The 21810-nt window shown below is 47.0% G+C and overlaps 6 protein-coding genes and 3 non-coding genes across 16 annotated transcripts; 4 read left to right on the top strand and 5 right to left on the bottom strand.

Moving 5' to 3' along the window:
• Positions 1 to 257: 257 nt before the first annotated feature.
• Positions 258 to 3118, bottom strand: LOC9649299 (protein PAF1 homolog). Of its 2 annotated transcripts, XM_002985126.2 has the most exons (12): positions 2457 to 3118; positions 2328 to 2396; positions 2156 to 2263; positions 1928 to 2108; positions 1795 to 1865; positions 1616 to 1735; positions 1448 to 1553; positions 1309 to 1392; positions 1201 to 1257; positions 1083 to 1148; positions 860 to 1027; positions 258 to 798 (listed from the first exon to the last, which is right to left on the bottom strand). In XM_002985126.2, the coding sequence occupies exons 1-12, from the start codon at positions 3074 to 3076 to the stop codon at positions 643 to 645; spliced, it is 1806 nt and encodes a 601-aa protein (XP_002985172.1). In that variant the 5' UTR covers positions 3077 to 3118; the 3' UTR covers positions 258 to 642. The 2 variants fall into 2 exon arrangements, with proteins under 2 accessions (XP_002985172.1, XP_024514964.1); XM_024659196.1 differs by having other exon boundaries at positions 1201 to 1392.
• Positions 3119 to 3145: 27 nt separating this feature from the next.
• LOC9649661 (G-box-binding factor 1) lies at positions 3146 to 5023 on the bottom strand. Of its 3 annotated transcripts, none has more exons than XM_024659200.1 (12): positions 4839 to 5023; positions 4674 to 4791; positions 4579 to 4608; positions 4429 to 4500; positions 4255 to 4359; positions 4115 to 4194; positions 4001 to 4055; positions 3885 to 3948; positions 3737 to 3828; positions 3602 to 3679; positions 3411 to 3536; positions 3146 to 3360 (listed from the first exon to the last, which is right to left on the bottom strand). In XM_024659200.1, the coding sequence occupies exons 2-12, from the start codon at positions 4776 to 4778 to the stop codon at positions 3220 to 3222; spliced, it is 948 nt and encodes a 315-aa protein (XP_024514968.1). In that variant the 5' UTR covers positions 4779 to 4791; positions 4839 to 5023; the 3' UTR covers positions 3146 to 3219. The 3 variants fall into 3 exon arrangements, with proteins under 3 accessions (XP_024514968.1, XP_002985171.2, XP_024514969.1); XM_002985125.2 differs by having other exon boundaries at positions 4674 to 4778; XM_024659201.1 differs by having other exon boundaries at positions 3151 to 3360; positions 3737 to 3822; positions 4674 to 4778.
• A 102-nt stretch (positions 5024 to 5125) lies between these two features.
• LOC9649298 (GPI ethanolamine phosphate transferase 3) lies at positions 5126 to 9735 on the top strand. 5 transcript variants are annotated; one of them, XR_002990154.1, is made up of 21 exons: positions 5126 to 5380; positions 5430 to 5464; positions 5516 to 5634; positions 5703 to 5792; positions 5853 to 5972; positions 6027 to 6110; positions 6184 to 6261; positions 6317 to 6442; positions 6491 to 6571; positions 6631 to 6666; positions 6712 to 6767; positions 6821 to 6926; positions 6981 to 7590; positions 7636 to 7727; positions 7777 to 8287; positions 8338 to 8437; positions 8483 to 8524; positions 8581 to 8761; positions 8818 to 8901; positions 8950 to 9121; positions 9196 to 9735. XR_002990154.1 is itself a non-coding variant. In XM_024659192.1 (20 exons), the coding sequence occupies exons 1-20, from the start codon at positions 5145 to 5147 to the stop codon at positions 9052 to 9054; spliced, it is 2892 nt and encodes a 963-aa protein (XP_024514960.1). In that variant the 5' UTR covers positions 5126 to 5144; the 3' UTR covers positions 9055 to 9194. The 5 variants fall into 5 exon arrangements, 3 of the variants coding, with proteins under 3 accessions (XP_024514960.1, XP_024514961.1, XP_024514962.1); XR_002990153.1 differs by having other exon boundaries at positions 9190 to 9735; XM_024659192.1 differs by lacking the exon at positions 9196 to 9735 and having other exon boundaries at positions 8950 to 9194.
• On the bottom strand, positions 9700 to 12762 carry LOC9649660 (dual specificity protein phosphatase PHS1). The gene is made up of 11 exons (XM_024659195.1): positions 12716 to 12762; positions 12583 to 12654; positions 12381 to 12514; positions 12084 to 12273; positions 11860 to 12021; positions 11668 to 11813; positions 10749 to 11610; positions 10548 to 10694; positions 10274 to 10501; positions 10050 to 10207; positions 9700 to 9997 (listed from the first exon to the last, which is right to left on the bottom strand). Exons 1-11 carry the CDS (start codon positions 12746 to 12748, stop codon positions 9760 to 9762), a joined length of 2370 nt encoding a protein of 789 aa, XP_024514963.1. The 5' UTR covers positions 12749 to 12762; the 3' UTR covers positions 9700 to 9759.
• A 65-nt stretch (positions 12763 to 12827) lies between these two features.
• On the top strand, positions 12828 to 13973 carry LOC9649659 (syntaxin-51). The gene is made up of 6 exons (XM_002985235.2): positions 12828 to 13065; positions 13123 to 13221; positions 13321 to 13427; positions 13485 to 13585; positions 13649 to 13693; positions 13757 to 13973. Exons 1-6 carry the CDS (start codon positions 12863 to 12865, stop codon positions 13883 to 13885), a joined length of 684 nt encoding a protein of 227 aa, XP_002985281.1. The 5' UTR covers positions 12828 to 12862; the 3' UTR covers positions 13886 to 13973.
• A 739-nt stretch (positions 13974 to 14712) lies between these two features.
• Positions 14713 to 14785, top strand: TRNAA-UGC. Its single transcript has one exon. It is a non-coding gene; the product is annotated as a tRNA-Ala (tRNA).
• Positions 14786 to 16565: 1780 nt separating this feature from the next.
• Positions 16566 to 16637, bottom strand: TRNAR-CCG. Its single transcript has one exon. It is a non-coding gene; the product is annotated as a tRNA-Arg (tRNA).
• A 133-nt stretch (positions 16638 to 16770) lies between these two features.
• Positions 16771 to 16842, bottom strand: TRNAR-CCG. The gene has a single exon. It is a non-coding gene; the product is annotated as a tRNA-Arg (tRNA).
• Positions 16843 to 17714: 872 nt separating this feature from the next.
• Positions 17715 to 19277, top strand: LOC9649297 (peroxidase 51). Its single transcript, XM_024659143.1, has 5 exons — positions 17715 to 17780; positions 17839 to 18062; positions 18145 to 18339; positions 18451 to 18616; positions 18697 to 19277. Exons 2-5 carry the CDS (start codon positions 17844 to 17846, stop codon positions 19104 to 19106), a joined length of 990 nt encoding a protein of 329 aa, XP_024514911.1. The 5' UTR covers positions 17715 to 17780; positions 17839 to 17843; the 3' UTR covers positions 19107 to 19277.
• The last annotated feature ends 2533 nt before the right edge of the window (positions 19278 to 21810 follow it).

The following is a 21810-nucleotide window of genomic DNA, read 5'->3' as shown; positions in this document are numbered from 1 at the left end:
TGCTACGAGAGAAATAGACAGACAGGCTCCTTTTGGAGTTACAATCGAATAGATTCGAAAGAGGCGATAGGCTAACAGCCGATAACGCGCTTTGCGCATTGACCATATCCTTTTCCAAGGGGAGCTGTGTGGTACATTGGCACCACCACCGAAGGACAGGCAGACTCGCACACACAACACAACAAAAGTTCCTCACATGAAAAGAAGGGAAAAAAAAAAAAAAAAAAGACAAAGCATATAACAAGAGAGATGGGCGATTTCAATTGCAATCTGGAACTTTATTGCCATGGCATTTTGTCAGTCAGTACTAACTGCCATAATGTACACTCAAGCCAACCCTTCCTTTCTTCTTTCTATCTTGTCTTCTCGTGAACGAGAACCACTGAAGTCATCGTCGCTTCTTTTCTTCGTTCACCATCTTCGCGATTCTGTGATGTTCTCTGCCAGCCGAGAGCTCTGCCTTGCTGCCGATTCGCGGGTCAGTAGCGCGATTGACTTCGCGTCACGAGAAAGAATTTAAAAACCAAAAGCAAAGAACTCCCCCTCTCTCTTTGCTGTATGGCTGTAGCGCGTCTCTGTGTACCTGGTAAGCGCCGCTGGCAGAGCTTGGTTTGCTTTCCTTGTCCAAATCCAAAAGCACGCTTAAATAGAGACGTCCTCGTCTTCGCTAGCCTCTCTTGTTTCCTCCTGGTAAGACGGCCGTCTTCGTTTCGTGGAGTGTCTCTCGATTTCCATGGGTCTCTTGTTGCTCTTTGTCGTTGGAGCTTCTTCCTCTATCGCTGTCTCAGTTAGGCGGCCCTGCGAAAAAAAAACCGCGCTCTCAGTCTCTACAAACCAAAACTCATAACCTCCGACTTACATCCATGAAGATTCTTCGCATGGACTCTCGTTGGTCTTCTTCTTCCTCCGTCAAGTCTCTTCGACGGACTGTAACGCTCGACGGAACTAAAAATTGATTGTCAACGTCGTCTTTAGAGCGGCCCTCCCTAGCCTTCTTCTTGTGTAGTATGAGCTTGGAGCTGATTGGCTGCATAAAATGTTCAGATTGTTATACTAGAGACGACTCCAGATTTTTCTTGTACCAAGTATTGTACAGCATCTTTTCCAAAACAGAAGACGTAGTTATTTCGAGCATCCTCTCCACGGACCTGGAGTTTCAAGAGAATGAGACATACTTTCGCACCAGAAAACTATACGTACATCCCATTGATACTCCCTTATCCAGGTATAGGGAATTTCATCGTCGTCGTCATGCGCCTGAGTACAAAACACACAGGTTTGAAATATAACTGAATGAATAAAGAATACCTCGTCTAGTTTTGGAACCATGTAGCCCAGAAACTTTTCCGTCTTACCGTCTTCCTTGGGCAACGAGTAACTCTTTACAACCGCCTGTTTCACCCCAATTTACCAGTAAGAATTGCACGTTTTGAAATGGAAACCGTACTCGAGATTCAAGGTAGTCCCTTGTGTTCCGATCAAGTTTGCTGTAGAGCTCCGAGTCCCCGGTTGGCTCGGTGTCAAAAACAACATGGACAAACTGGTCGCCACACCTACAGAAGCAAACAAAATCAGGATAATGAACGATAATGAACGATAATGCTGCATGCTTAACCTGGAGAAGTCTGGTAGTAAAGGTAAAACTTCCACAGGTTTGAGTTCGGGCTTGGTTTGATGTACAGGCTCCATCTTAGAAACCCTGAAAGTTTCCTCAATGGCTTGAATTTGGTGGTCTCTGCCAAAAAGAAAAAGCATTGAGAGCTGTGAAATTGATCAACAACGTTGATCCTTCACCTGTCATTGATTGGACCTTTTCGGCCCTCCTTCTGTTCTCTCAGCTCCTTGGCTTGTTTTTCCGTCAACGACTGAACACAAGCATGAAGGCGGACATGAAGTAAAGAAAGAAGACGAAAAAAGTAAGCCTTACCTGCTTAGCAGGATCCATACTGACAGGAGAAATGTATGTAGTTTTCACCAGCCAGGCCACGCCCTTGTCAGTAGGCCGTTCTTTTCTCCTCGCTAGTTCAGCCTTCTGCTTCACTCCAACTTCGTCGTCCACGAGAAGCTCTGCGTCTGCAGGATCTAGAGGAGCCTTCGTCTTTGGCGGACTGCAAGTCTGAACGTAAATCCAACATCTAGAAATGCAAAGCCATACTTGTATACACTGAGGTCGAGAAGATCTAATGGGATACCAAGGTCTGGCTCCACGTAAAGCTTGTGCTTGAAGGTTTTCTCCATTGATGTAATAGAATACTTTGAATATCTAAAACCAGGGAGAAACAATCAGCGCGACGTCCTGGAACAAATCGATCAAAATCAAAACGTACCTGTCTTTATCATTGTATATGCGAAGCAACTTTGGTTGTGATACAGGATCCGGCAGCTCATTCCTAAATCTGGAGAAAGAAAACACCCAGTGTGTAAGAAATTCGAGCAACACACATCCGCGAACTTACTTGATCTTACAAAGAAAGGTGGATGGTCTCTTCAACCGGTTCTCAGCCTTGTCCGGCACAACGGATGGCTTCTTCTCTATCCGCTGCTTCTGCTGAGAGTGGTGAGCCGAGGCCTTAGCGTCCCTTTGCTTCCTCATCTCATACTCCTTCTTCTTCCTTTCGCGTCTCTCCTCCTCCGTTTCCCTCTTCACAGGGTGAGATTGGTGCTGTTGATGGTGATCACCCGAATTGGGATGACTCGAAGAATTGGAGCTGGGATTCCTCCCTGGCGCTTGAGCCGGATAGGAAGAGGACGACGGCGGTGGTGGTGGAGGAGGATAATTTCCATAGCCGCCGCCGCCGCCGCCGCCCGGCGGCCTATCGTGGTGACTGGGGCGCTGCGGCTGATGGTGATGCCCTCCCCCTCCGGAATAGTGGCCGCCATAGCCCGAGCTCGTACCTGATGAATACGGTGGCACGCCGGGCGGAGGCCCTGGTGGATATTGCTGCGATCCGGGAGGAGGAGGCTGATGCTGCGACGAATGCGATCTACTGCTACTACCGTAAGGAGGAGGAGGCGGGGGCGGCGGCTGTGAGCTCCTCGCTGGTGGCGCTCGCCCGGATGGATACACTGATGCCATTCCCGCTACTGCAGAGCCCTAAAATCTCCGAGGAGCCCTAAACCTCTGAACTGGACCCTTTTAAAAAAATGTTATAAGGGAAGCTTTTAAACGTGTTTGGTTCTGTCATAGTACACTCTATAGATGCTTTTGCGCTTTCGTTGCTATCCAATCTCTGGCAGATGCTGCTGCTGATTGTTTTGTACAATGGGCGAGCTAGAGCCTTGCTGGTCCCTTTGCTTGCCTTTGTGTAGCTCGGCGGCTTTGGGAGAGTCCCCGTGCTGCTGCAAAGCTTGGAGTTGCTCCTAGAAATCAGAGAACTTTAGACAAGAAAAGAGAAAACGAAAGCTTTTACCAGGTAAGAGTCGCGCTCCTCTTCGAGTTGCCGCTTTATTTCCTGGACATCTGCTAGCTGAGCTTTCAGCCTCTCATTGTCTTGGGTTAGATCTTCCACTTTGTGGCTCAGTTCCTCACATTCTTTCTGTCAAAACCAAATGTAAACGTGCTTGTGAAAGGGGAGAAGGAAAACAAGAGAAAGAGACTAACTTGTTTTCTTTGCCTCGAGCGCCTTGCTGATTCCCTGTTAGATTGCTTCCTACGCTGACGCTTAAGTTCGCGTTCATCCTGAGATTTAAAGGAAGAACTTATTAGTAAAGGTTCATATCGAGCCAGGATGCGTACTTGTAACATCATGTCAGATTCCAGGGCCCCGGCTGGAACGATAGCTCCGGACGCACGCTGCTTTCCCTGACCACCATTCCAGAAATCTACACCTGGACTTGTTCTCGCTAATCAAATCTAAGAGAAAAGGAGTGGTTTTGATAACAACCTGTGTACTGAAACCCATTAGTTGTCTCTGTCCCTTGCTCGCTACTGTTTTTCTTGTTCTCCGTCTGCGTAGGACCAACAAAACGCCAGCCTTAGCAAAGGCAAAACGTGTCATACCTTGTCCTCGTCACTGTTTCCACTGGGAGAACCATCACTGTCGCTCTCCTCGGTTCTGCCAGTCAGAACGTTAATCCACCAAAAACAAAAACAGCCCGATTGCACAGCAAAAACCTCGGGGCAATTGCTTTGTCAACAGCAGCTTCTGGTTTCGTCTTCCTTTTCTTACTTTTGGATGACTTGCCTTCCGCAGCCTGAGAATCACAGCAAACAGTGTTTATTAGAGATTTCCTTTTGTTTTCTGGATACATTACCCCGTCATTTCCACTGCCGGGAGGAGACGCCATTCCAGCGAGACCGTATGGGTAGCCTCCATGCGGGTACATTGCGTAATGTCCATACATCATAGGCTGCATATGCTGCGAAGAAAAAGAAAAATAAAAGATCAGCCAAGCTACTTAGTTCCAAGAAAGTTGGAATCTTTGTACTTGTCCATGCCACACAGGAAAGTAGCCAGCTTGTGGTGCTCCCCCCGGCGCTGGAGGAGGAGGATAGTATCCCTACACAGAAGAAAAAAGGAAGGAAAAACTCGACTTAGTCACAAGCTCAAATCGACAGAGTGAGAAGCATGCTCTTACTTGTGGCCACGAGGTTGGAGTGTGAGTTTCCTAAGCACTCACTCGTTTGTGTCAACTATAAAATGGGATAAAGACAAAGGCTTTAACGAACAAACCTGGGAAGAAGAAGTGGCCGGAGGAGGAGGAGGAGGTGGAGGAGGAGGCGGCGGCGCTGCCTTTGAAGCTTTCGCACTGGAAGGGGGCGCGTCGCCAGAACCCATCTGGGAAGAAATCCTAGAGGAATCACCCCAAGCTGCGAGAAAGAACACCAAAGCGCTTACCTTTTAGCTCTAGAAACCCTGGAATGGATCAAAGAGGAGGCATTTGGCGAGCGCTGGCGCGAGAAGAGCTTGGAACTTCGATCTGTGCTCCGATTGTGTGTGTAATGGCGCGCGGATGACTGTGCCGCGGACTAGGATCACAAGCGCCGCGCTGGCATCGGCAAACCTGCGCTGACTGGACCTAGGGCTTTAAGAACCCTAACTTCTGGCGGCCGTGACGTGGGCAAATTGACAGCTGGCAAACACGTGGGAAGCACGCATACATTTTTAGGGTTCCTGGGATTTCGTAGGGTTTTAGGAGCGCGAATGGGCATCCAGGTGCGATTGCTGCTGCTGCTGCTCTACATTCTGGCGCTCCACTCCCTCGCGATCTTCCTCTTCACGTCGGGATTCCTCCTCACGCGCACGGAGCTGCCGAATGTGAGCGAATGCGCGGATGCCGCCGCCGCCCCTTGCGGTCGCGGCAGCGGATCGAATGCCAGTTGCTGGACGGATTCCGGTGGAGTGAAGCGCGCGATCGTTGTCATAATCGATGCGTTGAGGTAGGTGATCGTGTAAAATATTTATGGATCTGAGCTATTGTCACTGTAGATTTGATTTCCTTGCAAGGAGTGAATTCTTCTCCGGTAAGAGTGCTCGTAATTTTTGCCAGCCAGCGTCACTTTACGGCTTTCTAGAATCAAAGCCATGGATGGATAGGCTTACAGTGCTACAAGATCTAGCAGAGAACGAAGCAAACGCTAGAATTTTTAAGTACGTTGCTGATCCACCCACGACAACACTGCAGCGGCTCAAAGTTTATATGCATACCTTTTTCTTGGTTCGATCCCTCGTATCTCACTGTTTTCTTTTTCCTTCTTTCAGGGGCTAACGACGGGAGGATTGCCAACATTTATTGATGTTGGCCACAGTTTTGGTGCTCCTGCAATAGTCGAAGATAATTTAATTCTTCAGGTCAGACCTTATACGAAATCTTCTATGAGAAGTCATAGTTTAATATTTGGTTTCGTCCAGCTTGCACGAAATGGCAAGCGCGTTGTGATGATGGGAGACGATACGTGGTTGCAGCTATTTCCAAATCATTTTTCCGAAGCTTATCCATTTCCATCATTCAACGTCAAAGATTTGCATACAGTAAAACATTTTCAAAAATTTTGCTTGCAAACTAATCTGTACGCAACATTGTAGGTGGACAATGGTGTTATAAGCAACATCTTTCCCAAGCTGCATCAAAACAACTGGGACTTACTTATTGCCCACTTTCTTGGCGTGGTACTTTTGTCGCGAGCAGCACGCTGCTCCTTTGCTTTGGTCATTTTTCGTGATGCGATTTAATCTACATCAGGATCATGTTGGACATATATTCGGGGTAGAATCTCCTCTCATGGTTGAAAAGCTGACGCAGTATAACAATGTCTTGGAGGTAATGTTTGAAACCACCATTATTCAAGACATTTTTGGGATACGTTACTTTACAGGAAATCATTTCTATCCTTCAAAAGGAGTCAGGTCCTGGTGGTCTCCACGAAAATACTATGCTGATTGTTATGGGTGATCATGGTCAAACTCTTAATGGAGATCATGGTGGTGGAACAGCTGAAGAGGTTCGTTGTTCTTCTGGCATTTTTCATTGAACCCCATATGAGTAACAGGTTGATACTGGACTTTTTGCTATGGTCCTGGGAGGCCGAAAAGGCAAGGATATTCATTGTTCTTCTTGTGGATTGTGCATGGTTTGTTTATTTTTCCTGGAGTATTTCCAGCGTAATATTTAACATATATTTGTTTCCAGGACGCCAGTAGCCCGGGTATAAGCACGCTTCCACAGGTTAGAATCGATTCTGTGAGATGAACATTGATGACCGGTATGCAGCTAGATTTTGCTCCTACATTATCTACAATTTTAGGAGTTCCCATTCCTTTTGGAAGGTAGCTCTGTTTCCTCACGTACTTGCTTACGTTCTTAACGTGTCTGGTTGTAGTGTTGGACGAGTAAATTTGGAATTGCTTTCATTGGCTTGGTCTAACCATGAATCCTCAAATACACCAGAACACTACCAGAATGTTCTTTGTATAAATAGCTGGCAGGTAAGGTCACGTTATTTCTTGTTTCTCATGTATCTGTAAGACATGCCTCTTCAGGTCATGAGATATCTCGAGCATTATGCAGCGCATTCGCTTAATGGGATTCCAGCTCCCGATTTAATGCGCTTGAAAGCATATTACGAACCTTTGTCTCGAGACGCAACTGGAATTGCCACCGGTCTCAAGGACCAAATAACTTCATACAACACTTTTCTTACGGAAGCTGCCGATTTAGCCCGATCTCAGTGGACCCAATTTGGAGATGCTAAGATGGCTGCAGGCCTGACCCTTCTAGTATTATCTGTTCCGGTTCATGCACTGGCGTTATTAAGAGTGTCGCGTTTCCGAGGGACTCACCATTCTTATGAGCTGCAACTAATCTTTCCTGGAAGACTTATTGCCTCCGCATGCACATTGGGAGGTCTTATTTCTGTGGCTACAGCTGTTACACTAGGTAAAGGCTTCAGCTGGTATGTTATTCTTGGAGCCGTGGGCTTTGCTGCAGTATTTGCGTATCTTCTTTCTGGATTTTTTCAAAAGACATTAAGTGCGAAGACCAAAAGCTCTGAAAAACGCTTCTGGAGCTATGCCTGTGATTCGAAGGCCATAGCAGGAGTTATGTTTGTAATGCTGCACGCTTTGAGTCTCCTCTCAAACAGTTTCATCAGTAAGTAAGTCACTTCTAACGGCTTATCTAAACTTAATGTTACAGTGGCTGAAGGACATGTTGCAAGTTACCTTCTTGCAACTATTGGATTGATATACTTTCGATTTGCTCTGCAGTTCCAATCTAAAATCTTTCAGGCAAGCACCGTTTACTCTTTCTCTTTGTACTGACACCAAACCGTTTCAGGCCGTCTTGTTTCTTGTTGTCAATCGTGTCCTTTCTGGCATGGGTTTAACGAGCATTGTCAAAGACACGGTAGAATCTGGCAACGAAGTCTCTTACGCTAACTGGCTTGATGCAACTATATATTGCGTTCCCTTGCTAATATTTTCTTGGCTTGCCATCCGGCACGTATCCAGGAACTTGTATCGGCTAAACGCTTACCTCGTGGCAACACTTGCTCTACCTGTAATGTACGCAGCCATCGCAGTTCATTGGCTTATCTTGGATTTGAGCGAAGTGAAGACTATCACGATACCTGGCGATATAAGAGAATTTGCCCGTTTACAACTACCTCGTGTGGTATTTCTGGGCACTTTATTAGCCACGGGTCTCGTCTACTTGGCTGGGAAACTTTCCGCTGGTAAATCACATCTTAGAGATGCTGTGATTGCGTTGTTCGGAGCTTGGAGTGCCTCTATTCTCCTGCTTCTTGGACGCACATCTCCGGCTCTCGGTTTTCTTGCAATGCTCGAAGGTAATCTTCTTACAGTTCTGTGTGCCAGCTTTGTGATTGGTTTCCTGCAGTGTGGTGTATATTGGAGCTTCAAAGCTTGGAGAAACGAAAGCTTATTTCTTCACACTGGAATTTTCTAGCACTTTTGCTATTTTTTTGCACTAACCACAGGCATGTAGAATTGTAACTTCTTCGACTAACACCTCTGCGTTTTAGATGTACATTTGACGGTCTTCGTTACCCTGCGGCGTTCATCGGGTAACTTATCTTCACACGGTGTAGTATCATGCTTCTGCTGATTACGTAGTTTACAGATTTGACGAGTTTAACCTCTATCGACAAGGAGCACTTCTTATTATTGACACTTATGGCGCATCGCATGTTTTGCCCATAATCGGCCTGCCTTCTCTTGTTGTCGCTGAATCTGAAAAGGATAGCGAGCAAAAGAAGGCAGACGGACGTCGCTCAACACATTTTGCTCTAGACATTGCTTTGGTAAGGCTTTTATGATAACTCCGAAGCCATAATCTTCTTTTCCACATATTTTGCAGGCTTACCTTTCCTTCGGGCTCATCCGAAGCGTCACCACTACTTTCTCGACGATTTGTGTAGCAATACAAAGACGACACTTGATGGTAGGCATCTCTTTTTTGCTTTCTCTATTGCAAACACGGCTGCTTCAGGTTTGGGGATTATTTGCTCCAAAATACGTTTTTGATGCGATTGGTCTTTTGATAACCGATTTATTATTTGTGGCCGCATCTGGCCTGTATTTTTCATTCACGTAACTTCATGGGTTCCAGAGACTTTGAGCTAGTTTTGTTCGAATTGCTGCACAGAAATTCATCCCTTCTGGTATGTAATCATCCTTCTGTGCTTGTTTCACGATTTAATTAAACATTGGGGCTGGGGCTGGAATGGAGTGTTAGACTCAAAGTGTGAGACTACGAGAGGATCTTCGACTACAACAGAAGCCTCGCGAAAGTGAGGTGCACACAAGAGCTTAGCCAGCCAAACCATACCATCCTCGTCCACAAGCCGCCGGCGAAAGCTAGCAACCGGCTCAACTTGAAGAACCACACCGAGTCGCGCGTCACCATCGCGCAAAACCCAAAGTTCCTCGGCTCATCATCCGCAAAGACCTCTGGCAAACAGCACGAGTATTCCGGAGGATCCATCTGTTCTGTAAAGACGGATGCTAAACTGCTGCAGCTGCAACCGCCAGGCCGCCAGCTTCGCAGACACTACAGCACACCCACTTACATCGTTGGGGAGAGGACGATCTATTAAGTTGCGAACATCTGCTGGTGTGTCCATTGCGCTAACAAGATCATCTAAGGTGAAAATGCTCAAGGCCTTGAATTATCCAAAAACTAATGACGTAATGTATAAACTATATACATTAATTATACATTAATATATACATTAGTGTATAAACTATAATGTAAAGTTGTTAAAATTGACGGGAACAAGTTGACAAAATAATCCATTTCTTACTGAGGGTGGTACCTGTTAATGTGGTGTTGGAGCGAATTGCTACTGAGGCCTACGTTCTTCTGGCACAGTGGACAGAGACGAGCCGCTGGTTTCCTTTGCTGCCAATCCATGGAGCTACTACCGCCATGGAGCTTCTTGTCCACTTCTCCCAGAGCCTTCATGAAGCCATCGTTTGGTTGCGCGCGGGGGTGAGCGCCTTTCAACAAGTTCCATGCGTCCAGCAGCGTAAAACCCCTGAGAAACAACGCAAAATTACTTTGCGGACTGGAACGTCGAGTTTTCTTACTTTGCCAGCATCAGGTACGCGAGTACTATCGTTGCGCTGCGGCTCTTGCCTTCAAAGCAATGAACCAGAGCTTTCCCGCCGCTCTTCTCACAATCTTCGATGTATCCGCAAGCTTCTTCAAAGTGGCTCGCGATGTCCTCCTCTTCAATATCAAGGACCTGTTTGTAAAGCAAACAATTAAGTCGCGCAAGAAAGAGGAGTTTCTTCTTCTTCTTTTCACGTACTTGGCAGGTCTTGTACTTGAAATACTCAGCAACTTCCGGCTCTGGAGATCCAACCTCGATCGGACAAAGGCACAAAATGTGAGTGATGCCAACGTGCTTGAGGATATTAACTGACTTTGCAGCCAGTGCTCCTCCGACGTAAAGGCAGTCCAGCACACGAGAAGGCCTCTCTGTTTCGGTTCCTTGAGCAATTAACTCCATTCTTTCCAGTACGTGCTCCAGACGAACCTGAATTCACAGCTTTTTTCACTGGCTATCGAAGTGGAAATACTACCTTGAGTTCGTAGCTGTCGACGACGCTATGCGGTCCGCCGCCTTCAAGGAACCCCGTGGAAAAGTCGTGCGTTTGGCAAAGCTTGTGGCCTTCGGAACCCAACACCTTGTCCCAGTGCTCAACTCTGTCATGAATTCCATCATCCACCTGCAAAAGAAGGTTCGTAACGTTCAACTTTGTCGCGTGAGAGACGCTCCTTACCTTGGCTAGTTTATTGTAGTCTTTCAGCTGAAGTGTGAAACGTCTCTCGAGTTTCAGCGGAGGACTCACGCCATCAGCCGATGAAAGCGTCGGAGGAGAGGGCTGGGGACTCAGTCGTTCACTAGGCGAGGATTTGTCTGGACTCCAGTCGGAAGGAAGGTTTTCCCTGATATCGGCGACAAATTGCTTCAGATAAAAGTCCAGCCTCCTTTGTAGCTTCACGAGAAACGAGCGAAGCGGCACCATCGCTTTAAGTCCGGCTTGGAAACCAGACAGAAAAGCATTCGTAACGCCAGCCATATCCAGCTTCTCCGTCTCCTCCGCAACAGTCTCCAGGTAGCCACTCGATATCTCCTTCACCACCTCGGAAGAAGTGTCGAAGTCGTGGAGGAGCATCTCCACAAACCGTGGATACTGCGCTCTATCCAGCTCTCTCTTTTGGCTTGGAGGCCTTCGTGGGACACCCGAGTCGATCGCCACGAGATGGAGGGCCTTTCCACCGGGTGGATTTCTTTGCGGCTGCTCCGCTTCGACGGAGGTACCAACAGTGATCGTTGTGGTCCTCTCTCTTGCGTGCTTTGGGATCGGTGGAACGCTCCGGCCGGACACGATGCTTCGTCGTCCAGTAACTTTAAACTCGAGTTTCTTCGTCTGGAGCGGCTCTACTATTGGCGTCCTCTCGGTGCATAAGAGATTCCCCGGGTTTCCACGCCACCCCAGTTGCTGGCATGGGAGGCGGTCTTCATTGCGAAGAACAAGGTCTAGCAGCAGCACCCGGCCCAAACTTCCAGCAATTCTTCGCGCTATGGCTTGTGTGAGGACTGGAGGTTTGTATTTGTGCAGTGGACATCCAGTTACATACCTGCAAAAACGAAAAGTATGATTGTTTTTAACAGGCTTACGAGTAGTGTGTTTTTACCCCATGAGCAGCAAGCAGCGGTTGATCTCAAGCGCTTCTAGCATCTCGTCGCATGTTTTCACGCAATCTGGATTTTGAAGCTTCACATTTTCAGTTGCACGAATAATTTCCGACCATTCTGGCGACTCGCTTCTCACGATTCGAGCCTGATTGAGATCTGCTATGAATAAACAAAGAGAAGCTCTAAATTACCTGAGGTGTCGATACTCCCAGGTGTCTGCCAAGTTCGTATCCCAAGCGCTCAGACTGCGTTGTCAAGCGTGAAGGAGTGAACTTGAGACAAGCTGCGGCCTCCTCGCCGTTTCCCAGCTGAAACACTGCAAAGTAGACAATTCCACCTGAGTTCACGTTCACCTGTTTTGAAGAATCTATACTTCAAAATCTAATCTGAAAGTAGTAGAACTAAGCTATCCTACCTCGAGAGACGCTGGAGCCGTCGCTTCTTTCTCTTCATCCTCTGTGTCGTTTGCATGCTCCGGAGTGTGCAAGGACACAAGACGCTCCCACTTAAAGTCACTGGAATTTATGTTTATATCAGCAGCCTTTTGTAGCCTCTCGTGCACGCTTTCAAAGGTGCTAGATTCTTGTGCAGCTGGTTCTAGATTGCTGAAAACACAAAGAGAATAGTATCAGCCAAAAGAAAAGGAAAAGAAAAAAAATATTCATAGATTCTATACAAAAGAAGGAAGAGAGGAGAAACATGAGAAGCTTACGTTTGTTCTGGAATCTCAATGAGCTTGGATTCTCTCCTGGTAAGGAGCTGAGATCTTAGAGCTCGTGTTGACGCAAACCATCTTGTAATCTTCTCGACGGTCACCGCAGAAGGATCTACTCTCCGGTAGAAAGCCTGGATTTCAATGCAAGGATTTCATACGCTAGGAAAAAAGAAGAACAGGTGAAAGGAAAGAAATTCACCTCTAGACTGGATGAGAAGTCAAGTCCAGCTTCCTGGAGCGCAAGCTTCAATTCCGCCTCGACTTCGCTCGGCTAGAAGAGAGAAAAAAAAAACTCATCAATCTTACACCCGCATTGCACGGATCCAAGATACCTGGCGCTGGATCTTTGGCGGAGGCGTCTCCATCGCCAATGCGCGATCGCAAGAACCCTAAGAGAGAGAGTATACATTATTTTACAGAGCCCCTGTTTTTGCGTTATCTTAAAATAGGGGAAAAATAAACATTAGGGTTCTTCGGCCATGGCGGACGCCTGGGCGAAGGAGCTAGACGAGGCGACGCGCTTGGCGGAGGAGGTCAAAGGCAGCATCGCCAATGCGAATTCCGGCGGTATGTCTAGAGGCGAGAGATCTAGGCTGCTCTCTACCACGAAAAGGAAGATCCTCATTCTGGACAACAAGGTTAATCGCCTTACCAGTACTCTCGAAACGCTGCGCGGCCAATTGTAAGTGTTTGTGGCAGTCGTGGTGAATGGTTTGATCGCACTAACACTGTGCTCCAGATCAGAAAAGGAATTTTTTCGTTGCCAAGACGCGATTATAAGTCTAGGACTCCGCGTCAAGCAACTCGATTCCAGCTACAAGAGCTCCCAAAACGCAAGGTATAAAAATCCTTGAGTCTTTCTTTCCTTGAAAACTAGATTTTCCTTGTGCTTTCTTTTTCTCTTTTGTTTCAAGCTTCTTCTAAACGCTGCTTCCAGGGACGATTTGCTAGCTGATGGCACCAGGGGCCCTCCCGTCGAGACGGATAAGACTACGGGTTTGGACAATTATGGATTGATCGCGTTCCAGCGACAAACAATGAAAGGTAGCGAGGAACATTGTCAAAGCTTTTGTTTCCTTTTGTTTACGTGCACCTCATCAGACCAAGACGTCGACCTTGAAGATTTAGAGAAATCTGTGATCAGTACGAAGCACATCGCACTGACTGTGAATGAAGAGCTGGACCTCCAAGCACACTTACTGGTAAGCTCTAGCTCGATTTACCAGTGGTTTTGTGATAAAAAACCAATGTCCTATTTGCTGCAGGACGATATGGATCGTCACGCTGATCGAACGAACACAGTTTTACAAGTAAGTATACGCGTGTCATCTTCGCGCTTGCAAATCTCTCCCTCATTTTCTTCGTCTCGACAGAATGTGCACAAGCGTTTGGTCGTTTTGTCGAAACGTGCCGGATCCTCAGCCTTGGGATGCCTGTGCTTGATGATGCTCGTTGTTGTGGCGTTGCTCTTGGTGCTGCTCAAGCTTATCCACGTCTGGTGAAAGTCTTTTCCTTCGCGTGCTTTCTTCGTTTGTATACATACATAGCGAATAAAAACGGGATTGTGTACAGGTCCTACTTCTATCTGCATCTATAAGTTTAAAGAGAATCCTTTGTAAACACTGTTAATATTGTCCGGAGGAGGCACTGCGAGTTTTCCAGATGGAATTTACCACCCACTTAAGGCTACATTCCACATATTTTTCTGTCTGGATTTAATTTTCTTATAAATTTATAATTCAATCTACAGAAGCCTGGGAACTGAGACAGGCTTGTAATCTTTCAGTCCAAGTACTTGCATCTAGATCATATGAGAAAAACCTACGTACCCTTCCATAATATCCTTCAATATTCAAATAGTTACCAGCTTGACCACGGAAGTAGCTCTGTTTACGAGTTACTGATTAAATGCTATCACCTCACCAGTCTCCACAGAAATCTCCACAATTGTGCACTTGTGTTCCACGTTGAGCCACACCATATAGAGCTTTCCCCTCCAACTAGCAAGGCAGACCGGCTCACCCTTCTCGACATTCAGACGGAGATTGACAATAGTGTTCCTTGCGACACTAGGAAGCCACACATACCAGCTTGTTTCCTTAGGATGAATATAATATTATCTGTTAAATAGTACTTTTATATTAGGTTGTATGTGATACGTCTTGTTGTTGCGTTGCTCTTGGTGCTACTCAACCTTATCCACGTCTGGTGAAAATGTTTTCCTTTGCTTCGTTTGTATACATACTTAGCGAATAAAAACGGAATTTAAAGAAAACACTATTGATCAATTAATCTCTGATTCGTGTTAGACATAGATAAATATAAATGAGGGGTTGTAGCTCAGATGGTAGAGCGATCGCTTTGCATGCGATAGGTAAGGGGATCGATGCCCCTCAACTCCATAGTCTTTTTAAGCTTTCTTTTTCTTCAATGTTAAAGAGCAAAGTTTAGGGTTTCAACGGTGCTATAAATAAACTGTGGATATGGCAGCTTTCGGGTGTGAAAGGTGTACAATCGTTTTGTGTCGCTGCCACCAGCGATCTGCTCTTCACGGGATTCTCTTGCCAGACACATGCTTGTCCGGAGGCCCTGGTGGTCTGTCTACATTGTTGGACACCAGTTCCCTAGAGACCCATTGTGGTCTTCGAGGAGTCGACTCAAGAACTGGTGCTGTCTGCAAACTCACTTCCGAGTCTGGTAGGCTTTTTTAAGGGCAAGCTGAATGGCGGACAAGTGGAACTGTTTGGATTTGAAGGCTGTGAATCTCGAAGTTACACAGTAGAGGTCTGCTTTGGAGGAAGCGAGCTATTTCCATGTCCTGGTCAAGGTTTCTGAATCATTCATGGAATACCTCTATACAGACAAGAAGCCTGGCGAATGGAGTTCAGCGGGCCCTTCACTGCGGAGGAGTTCAAGACTTGCCTGGCAAAGTCTCCGTTCGGTGTTGGCACCACACAGGCAATGGTGTACCACACAGTGCTCACTCCACGGCTGCTTCAGCTGTATGTCCAGGCCAAGCAACCAGCTGCGTTTGACATGCTTATCCTACCTTACACCATGGACATAGTAAGGTACGTTAGTGGACTGGAAGATTGTACTATTGTAGACATAGACTCTTTTCCCCCAGCACCTGTCGAAACTGACTTGGCCACCGGGCTCGTCTCGTACCAGGTTGTTTAAGAGCGGCCGCCTGAGATCGGACGAAATGCTGATCCTGTGCTCCGGAAAGACTAGTAGAACAAGAACTAGAAGCAAATAGCAGCTGACCGAGAGCAGCAAGGCACCGCAGCTTATCCTTTTCAAATGCAGCATACCGGTAGCAACCTGAAAGAGGTAGCGTCATTCCTCGTTGAGCTCGAAGGCGGCGATGATGCGCGGCTCATGGATTTTCTTGGCTTGAATGAACATGAACACGCGGCATATCCATGAGGATTGCTACCGAGGGAACAATCGCCTCTGCTTACCTTAACGTTTCGGAGGAGATTACATGAAGCTCATTTCCAGATACTTGGTGGACTTTCTGGCAGCTGAAGTCATGAATAGGTCCAAAGCTTTGTATCGGTTACCTGAGAGGAAGATATGGGCATTTGACGTTCAGCAAGATGCAGCCGTTCTCTCAACCCACAACTCCGCGAGGCTGGAGGCTTTGGTGGTGAATGTAGTTAAGGCAAAGGGAAGCATACTTGGCCGCTATTTGGGAGTATGAGTTGGAAGCTTTGTTGGCTACTACTATGGAGGAGCTGCTCTCCGGGGTTCTGTTTTGTAACGAAAAGGCCGTTGATTTAGTGCGGCCAGGTGTGACGAGCAATACGGGCTGGAGTACAGATCTCAGTGTCATCAACCAAACGGAAGCGAGCCATATTGCATGGAAAGATGGGATCCTTTCTCGGTTCATGATGTTTGAGGAGCTGTTGGGATATTCTAGTACCAACGTTTTGCCACATGTTTGTCACCTAGACGTTGTGGGTGGTAAGCATTTTTCTATCTAAAGGTGTTTATCCGTGCTAACTTCATTCACTGTTTCTGTAGCAAATGTGAGTGTCAGTAACTTTGCAGAACTTTGCAGAACTTGATGGAACGTTGGCATTTGTTGATAAATTGAGGCTTCCTGAGCCTGAAGAATTAGCTCTTGAGAAAGCAGTTCCGTGTTCTGGGTTTGTCAATACTGTTGGAAAATGGATCTGGACAGGCCGGGGATTGAACCCAGGACCTCCTACACCGGTGCCAGGTGCTCTACCACTGAGCTACCTGCCCTGGTTGTGTGCATGTTCAGCTTAGTTCTAACACTCCCCCCTAAGCTGAACACACCACACATCCCTACCTGCCCAGTCCATGCCTACCACAGGCCATCCAACCATAGCTCCGATACCATGTTGGAAAATGGATCTGGACAGGCCGGGGATTGAACCCAGGACCTCCTACACCGGTGCCAGGTGCTCTACCACTGAGCTACCTGCCCTGGTTGTGTGCATGTTCAGCTTAGTTCTAACAAATACGAACAGGTGCAAGCGTTTCAAGCGGGGAGCTGAGAAGCCGTATTTTTGTTGCCCTGCTCGAGAAGTAGTAGCAAGATCAAGGTAAATTTTTTTCTTTATATTTGATACAAGGTGACTGGCAAACACATTTAAATGTTGATGAGAGAGCTTCCCACGACCAAGATGCGATTTGGCCGTCCGTCCTTCAGAGAAAGCACTGGGCTCGAGCCGACAGAGCGTGAAGTCGAGTGTCCACGAAATCCTGGGCTGCCATTTGCTTGAGCACCCGCATACGCCGTCACCATAGAATTCCAGGAAACACATTCTGGGCATACACGCTGGTGATAATGTTCCGGAAGTAGACATTGCAAAGTCATTGGAATGTGCACCATCTTGTCCATAGATTGAACAAGATTGGAAAATTGGAACTGCATTAAGTTAAATATCTTTCTCTTATGTTAAGAATCGCTTTTGCACGATTCGGTAAGGGGATCGATCACAAGGAGAATATCGTATTCTACAAGTATTATCCTGGTTTGTCTGCTTCGTTTGTATACATACTTAGCAGGGATCAAAACCCGATATTTTATTCCTTGTTTCTCTTTTGTCAATCTATCGGCTTCTTCCTACTCAGCTTCTAGCCTGTGTTGTAGTGTGCCAGCTCGTGGCTCTTCGGGAGAGATACAAAATTTTCTTCTTGTCATCGGTTTCATGTGTAGGCTTGAAAGCAAAGTCTGTGCTGTCCAGCAACATTCCCCTAAACTTTGCCAAATCTCTCTTTTCATTTTTTTCCTTTTTCTTTTTCTTTCCAGCAGCGTTATAACTTTGGGACAGCTTCTTTTCCCTATACTTCTTTCTGGAAATGAAACTGTCCGTCCTTCCTTTTTTCTAGAGCTCAGCCGTGTTCTTCAGTGATCCCCAGGTTTGTTTTTAAAGTCACATATCATTTCTAAACATCTGATTTCTCGTATCCCGTGCAGCTTCCATGTTTCGCTACGATTTCATGGATAAAACATTGCTACTTTTGCTAGTGATTACAGTTTGCGTTTCCTCTTCCTCGGCCCAACTCTCGGTTGGCTTCTACGGCAGGAGCTGCCCGCGAGTGGAATCCATCGTCAAGCGAGTAGCTCTCGACAAATTTAAGCAAGCACCAACATCTGCCGCTGCCACAGTCCGTCTCTTCTTCCACGACTGCTTCGTCGAGGCAAGTGGAGAGAAAAAAATCTAGTTTTTTTTCTCTCATCCCTGATAAACTTGTCCGGATTTCCATGAATTCCTCCATCCAGGGGTGTGATGCTTCCGTGACCTTAGCATCCACGCCGGCAAACAGAGCCGAGAAGGACGCGGACATCAACAAATCCCTGGCCGGAGACGCATTTGATTCGGTGATGAAAGCCAAGAAAGCCGTGGAAGCCGAGTGCCCGGGAGTGGTCTCTTGCGCCGATGTTCTCGCCATACTAACGCGCGACTTTGTTGGCCTGGTAAGCGAAACTTCCCTTCTTTAAAGCCTTTTGGAGGTCTTCCATTCATGCCCAAAGCTCCAAAACGAAAGGGGACTCAAAAACAAAATGCGTTTTTTTTATGTTGGTCAGACTGGAGGACCAGCATGGCAAGTGAAGAAAGGAAGACGCGACGGGAGAATCTCCAGAGCGGAAGCCGCCACTGCCAATCTCCCCGGCGCGGAATTCTCCGTAAACCAACTTCTCAAAAACTTTGCGACCAAGGGTCTCAATCTCGTCGACCTGGTGTCACTCTCAGGTATGCGCAGAAGTCACCAAAACATCAATCACTCACTTTTCTTCTTCCATGATCCAAACTACACAAACAAAAAACTCCAGGAGCTCACACATTTGGCTTTGCACACTGCGATCAATTCAGCAGCCGGCTCTACAACTTCAGCAGCAGTAACAGGATGGATCCAACAATGAGCTCCAGCTTCGCGTCGGACCTCAAGAAATCGTGCCCCATCCGGGGCGGAAATCCAAACCTGGTGGAGCCGTTTGATCCAGTGACCCCTTTCGAGTTTGACAACGCGTACTACAAGAATCTGTTGGCGGGCAGAGGGTTGGTAACCTCGGACCAGGAACTTTACTCGGACAGGCGGACCAGGAAGCTTGTCCGCTTGTTTTCAAAGAAGCGCCAGCGCTTCTTTAATGCGTTTGCTGACGCCATGGACAAAATGGGCAGCATCGGCGTCAAAACAGGGACGAGCGGGGAAATCAGAAGGGATTGTAGCAGGATCAACTGAACTGTGAATCTTATCGTCCGAGACTAGAGTTTCTATCCTCGTGGAATGTGGTGTGTAAAGTAAACGGGTGGTATATACGGGTTGAAAATTTGTTAGACTATGCGTTGACTTTAGTTGGAGAAAGGATAATTCGATTAAAAGAATCAATATTCTTTTTAGTGGTTAATCAAATGCGCAGCAGCTTGTTTACCCGGGTTCAACTCCTGGCATCTCCATATCCATATATATATTTTTGAGGATATGGATTCTGAGGATTTTTAACGGGACAGCTTCCTTTGTTTTAGGCTAGAGATCAGCTTTCATCCAACACAAATACCCTCTCGTCCTCTCTTCGAATAGAAGGTCTCATTCATGAAATGTTAGTTAATTATAGATTATAGATTGTAGCAGTGAAAATTAGACAACGTATCTACACTATAACTACTTTGCGGTGCGGCGGAGAGTGACATCTGGAATTGCCTTCAGTAGCTCATGCAGTCAAACGCCGGGAAGTAATCTCCACTCCCATGTATCTATGAAACAAACAAATGCAGCAATGAAGAATTGCCAAAAATGAAATCAGTTTTGCATACCTTCCCGTCATTATGAAAGTTGCCTGTGGGTTGGTCCCCGGGCAGAAGTCGAACACGGAGCCATCCACAATCCGGAGCTGCTCTGTGCCCAAAACCTTGAATTGGGCGTCCACCACCTGGCCAACCCGGCAGCTACCATGGTAATGCCACATAGTACCAACGTTGGCCTTGCAATACGCACCCAGGGCCATATCAATCATCTCCTTGGGGTAGAATTTACGGATCGGGAGGCCAAGAATGTTACCAGATGGCATTGCTTGCATACCATTGACAAACGGCGTCATGCTCTTGGACAAAAGGAGCTCCTCGATCACATTCAGGCCGCCCACACAGATCTGCAAGTCCTCGGGATCCTTGTAATAGTTGAAGGTGACAGAGGGGTTCTGCCTGATATCCATGCTGTCAATGAGAACCTCTCCCGTGGATTTTGGTCCTACCACCTTTTGGAATATGACGCTGCCCTGGAGGTTCTGGACACCGCTGAGGGCCTCGATGTAGCTGCCAAAGGGCGTGATTCCGGCCACCTGTACGAGAGCCGGCTCCACAGGCGACATAGAGGGGACGTACAGTCGGGTGGCGGGATTGTCCGCAATGTTCTTGCCGACTGGAAGATCAAGAATGACGGGAATGCCCTTCTGCTTGAGGTGCTCCGCCGGCCCAACGCCGCTCATCATCAGGAGGTGGGGAGTTCCGATGGCACTGGCGGAAAGTATCACTTCACTCCTTTCGTCAGCCTTGAGGAACGCGGCGTGGATTTGTCCGAGCTCGTCGACGAATTCAACTCCAATGGCCGTGGGCTTGGAAAGACCATCTTCGATACAAAAGAACAAGAATTTTGTGATTTCAAAGCAAGAAAAGAGTTTGAAAACAACTTACCATCGAACTGGACCTTTGTAACTGTTGCATGGAGCACAACTTGAAGGTTGGTCGCATTGGCATATGCGGCAATCAAGTTGGAAGACGGCCGGCGCTGGCCATTGCTGTCATACAGCGAGCCCCCAGTCTTGGTTCCCACGAAGTGCTCGTAAGTGGCACCAAGATCCGGTGTCACTCCAACCTCGACAAGCCCCTTGTGGAAAGCGCTCTGGAAAGGTCCCAATACAGGGAGCGAGACAATCGCATTCTCTGCCCAGGTGTACGAGGCATTAGCCTTGACGGGATCGAGTCCGAGCTGCGCAATCTCCGAAGCCGGGGCACGGTCCCAGAAACCGGCGTTAATCGATGATCCACCACCCAAAACGCGCCCCCGAGCATTGGCAACGCCTTCAGTGGTGACGAAGTTCTGAGCTCCATCATCCAGGAACCCCAGGAAGAAATTCTCCACCCTCATGAGCAGTGGGTTGCTGTAAGGGGAGCCTCCTCGCTCGAGCAATAGGACGCGGAAGTTCTCTGACAGTGTTGCGGCCAGTGCACATCCTGTGGCACCGCCTCCCACAATGATGTAATCGTAGTCTTGCGTCAACTCGACATTGTGAGCTTCTTGGAGAGGAAAGGGGAATTCTGCATTTAGTTTTCAGCAAAGACACAGTCAGTAAACAAGAAATAAGAAATAACTTTTAAATAATTACCCGCTGCAGCAGCACAAGCAATGAAAACTGCGAAGAACAAGCCAAGGATCCCCATTCCTGTGATTCACAAGCTTTGTGTTCTTTTGGGCATTATTTTATAATGCGTAAAAAAAAACCTTAATTACTTCCCAACCTATAAATAAAGAAAAAGTGCTAATAATGCATGTAACTTGCATGCCAAAAAAGAACTAAGTATTGGATTTTATATCTATGCTATAACAGCTTCTTTCCACTTTTTTTAAAAAAAATTCTACGTCATCTCTTCAAAGAAACTTCTTGAAAGCTTGTCATCCAGGACACAACATATATATCGCGGGGCATTCTCTGGAAGATTTCCAGAGCTTGATCGTGGTTTGAAAGCTCTCGTTTTGTTGAGGCATGCTGTTGAAGTAGAGCTTTGCTTCGTGATTGCGTAAATCCTTGCAGTTAGGATGGCCATGATGTTAAGACCGCCAATGCAGGTCAATAGATCATCTGAGTTGTTGTAATAGTTGAAAGTGATGACAGGATTGTTGGTAATGTCCAAAGAATATTAGGCCCCGCTTGTAAGTATATGCATCAAGC

The sequence above is a fragment of the Selaginella moellendorffii genome, unplaced genomic scaffold, assembly GCF_000143415.4.
Source record: "Selaginella moellendorffii unplaced genomic scaffold, v1.0 SELMOscaffold_66, whole genome shotgun sequence".
In the NCBI taxonomy this organism is placed as follows: domain Eukaryota; kingdom Viridiplantae; phylum Streptophyta; class Lycopodiopsida; order Selaginellales; family Selaginellaceae; genus Selaginella; species Selaginella moellendorffii.
This window is presented reverse-complemented; position numbering and strand designations above follow the sequence as displayed.

Excerpts from the sequence above, each read along its gene's own strand:
- LOC9649297 (XM_024659143.1), top strand. The coding sequence starts at position 17,844 with ATGTTTCGCTACGATTTCATGGATAAAACATTGCTACTTTTGCTAGTG. Across the intron at positions 18,063-18,144 it reads TCCACGACTGCTTCGTCGAG|GGGTGTGATGCTTCCGTGAC; the intron begins GCAAGTGGAGAG and ends TCCTCCATCCAG. Across the intron at positions 18,617-18,696 it reads CGACCTGGTGTCACTCTCAG|GAGCTCACACATTTGGCTTT; the intron begins GTATGCGCAGAA and ends AAAAAACTCCAG.
- LOC9649298 (XM_024659192.1), top strand. The coding sequence starts at position 5,145 with ATGGGCATCCAGGTGCGATTGCTGCTGCTGCTGCTCTACATTCTGGCG. Across the intron at positions 6,927-6,980 it reads TTTGTATAAATAGCTGGCAG|GTCATGAGATATCTCGAGCA; the intron begins GTAAGGTCACGT and ends ATGCCTCTTCAG. Across the intron at positions 7,728-7,776 it reads TCCAATCTAAAATCTTTCAG|GCCGTCTTGTTTCTTGTTGT; the intron begins GCAAGCACCGTT and ends AAACCGTTTCAG.
- LOC9649659 (XM_002985235.2), top strand. The coding sequence starts at position 12,863 with ATGGCGGACGCCTGGGCGAAGGAGCTAGACGAGGCGACGCGCTTGGCG. Across the intron at positions 13,222-13,320 it reads AAGAGCTCCCAAAACGCAAG|GGACGATTTGCTAGCTGATG; the intron begins GTATAAAAATCC and ends CGCTGCTTCCAG. Across the intron at positions 13,428-13,484 it reads CCAGCGACAAACAATGAAAG|ACCAAGACGTCGACCTTGAA; the intron begins GTAGCGAGGAAC and ends GCACCTCATCAG.
- LOC9649299 (XM_024659196.1), bottom strand. The coding sequence starts at position 3,076 with ATGGCATCAGTGTATCCATCCGGGCGAGCGCCACCAGCGAGGAGCTCA. Across the intron at positions 1,736-1,794 it reads AAAGGTCCAATCAATGACAG|AGACCACCAAATTCAAGCCA; the intron begins GTGAAGGATCAA and ends TCTTTTTGGCAG. Across the intron at positions 1,554-1,615 it reads TTACTACCAGACTTCTCCAG|GTGTGGCGACCAGTTTGTCC; the intron begins GTTAAGCATGCA and ends TTGCTTCTGTAG.
- LOC9649661 (XM_024659200.1), bottom strand. The coding sequence starts at position 4,778 with ATGGGTTCTGGCGACGCGCCCCCTTCCAGTGCGAAAGCTTCAAAGGCA. Across the intron at positions 4,056-4,114 it reads GACAAAGCAATTGCCCCGAG|AACCGAGGAGAGCGACAGTG; the intron begins GTTTTTGCTGTG and ends TCTGACTGGCAG. Across the intron at positions 3,680-3,736 it reads AATCTGACATGATGTTACAA|GATGAACGCGAACTTAAGCG; the intron begins GTACGCATCCTG and ends TTTAAATCTCAG.
- LOC9649660 (XM_024659195.1), bottom strand. The coding sequence starts at position 12,748 with ATGGAGACGCCTCCGCCAAAGATCCAGCGCCAG. Across the intron at positions 11,611-11,667 it reads CGCTGCTTGCTGCTCATGGG|GTATGTAACTGGATGTCCAC; the intron begins GTAAAAACACAC and ends TCGTTTTTGCAG. Across the intron at positions 9,998-10,049 it reads GCGTACCTGATGCTGGCAAA|GGGTTTTACGCTGCTGGACG; the intron begins GTAAGAAAACTC and ends GTTGTTTCTCAG.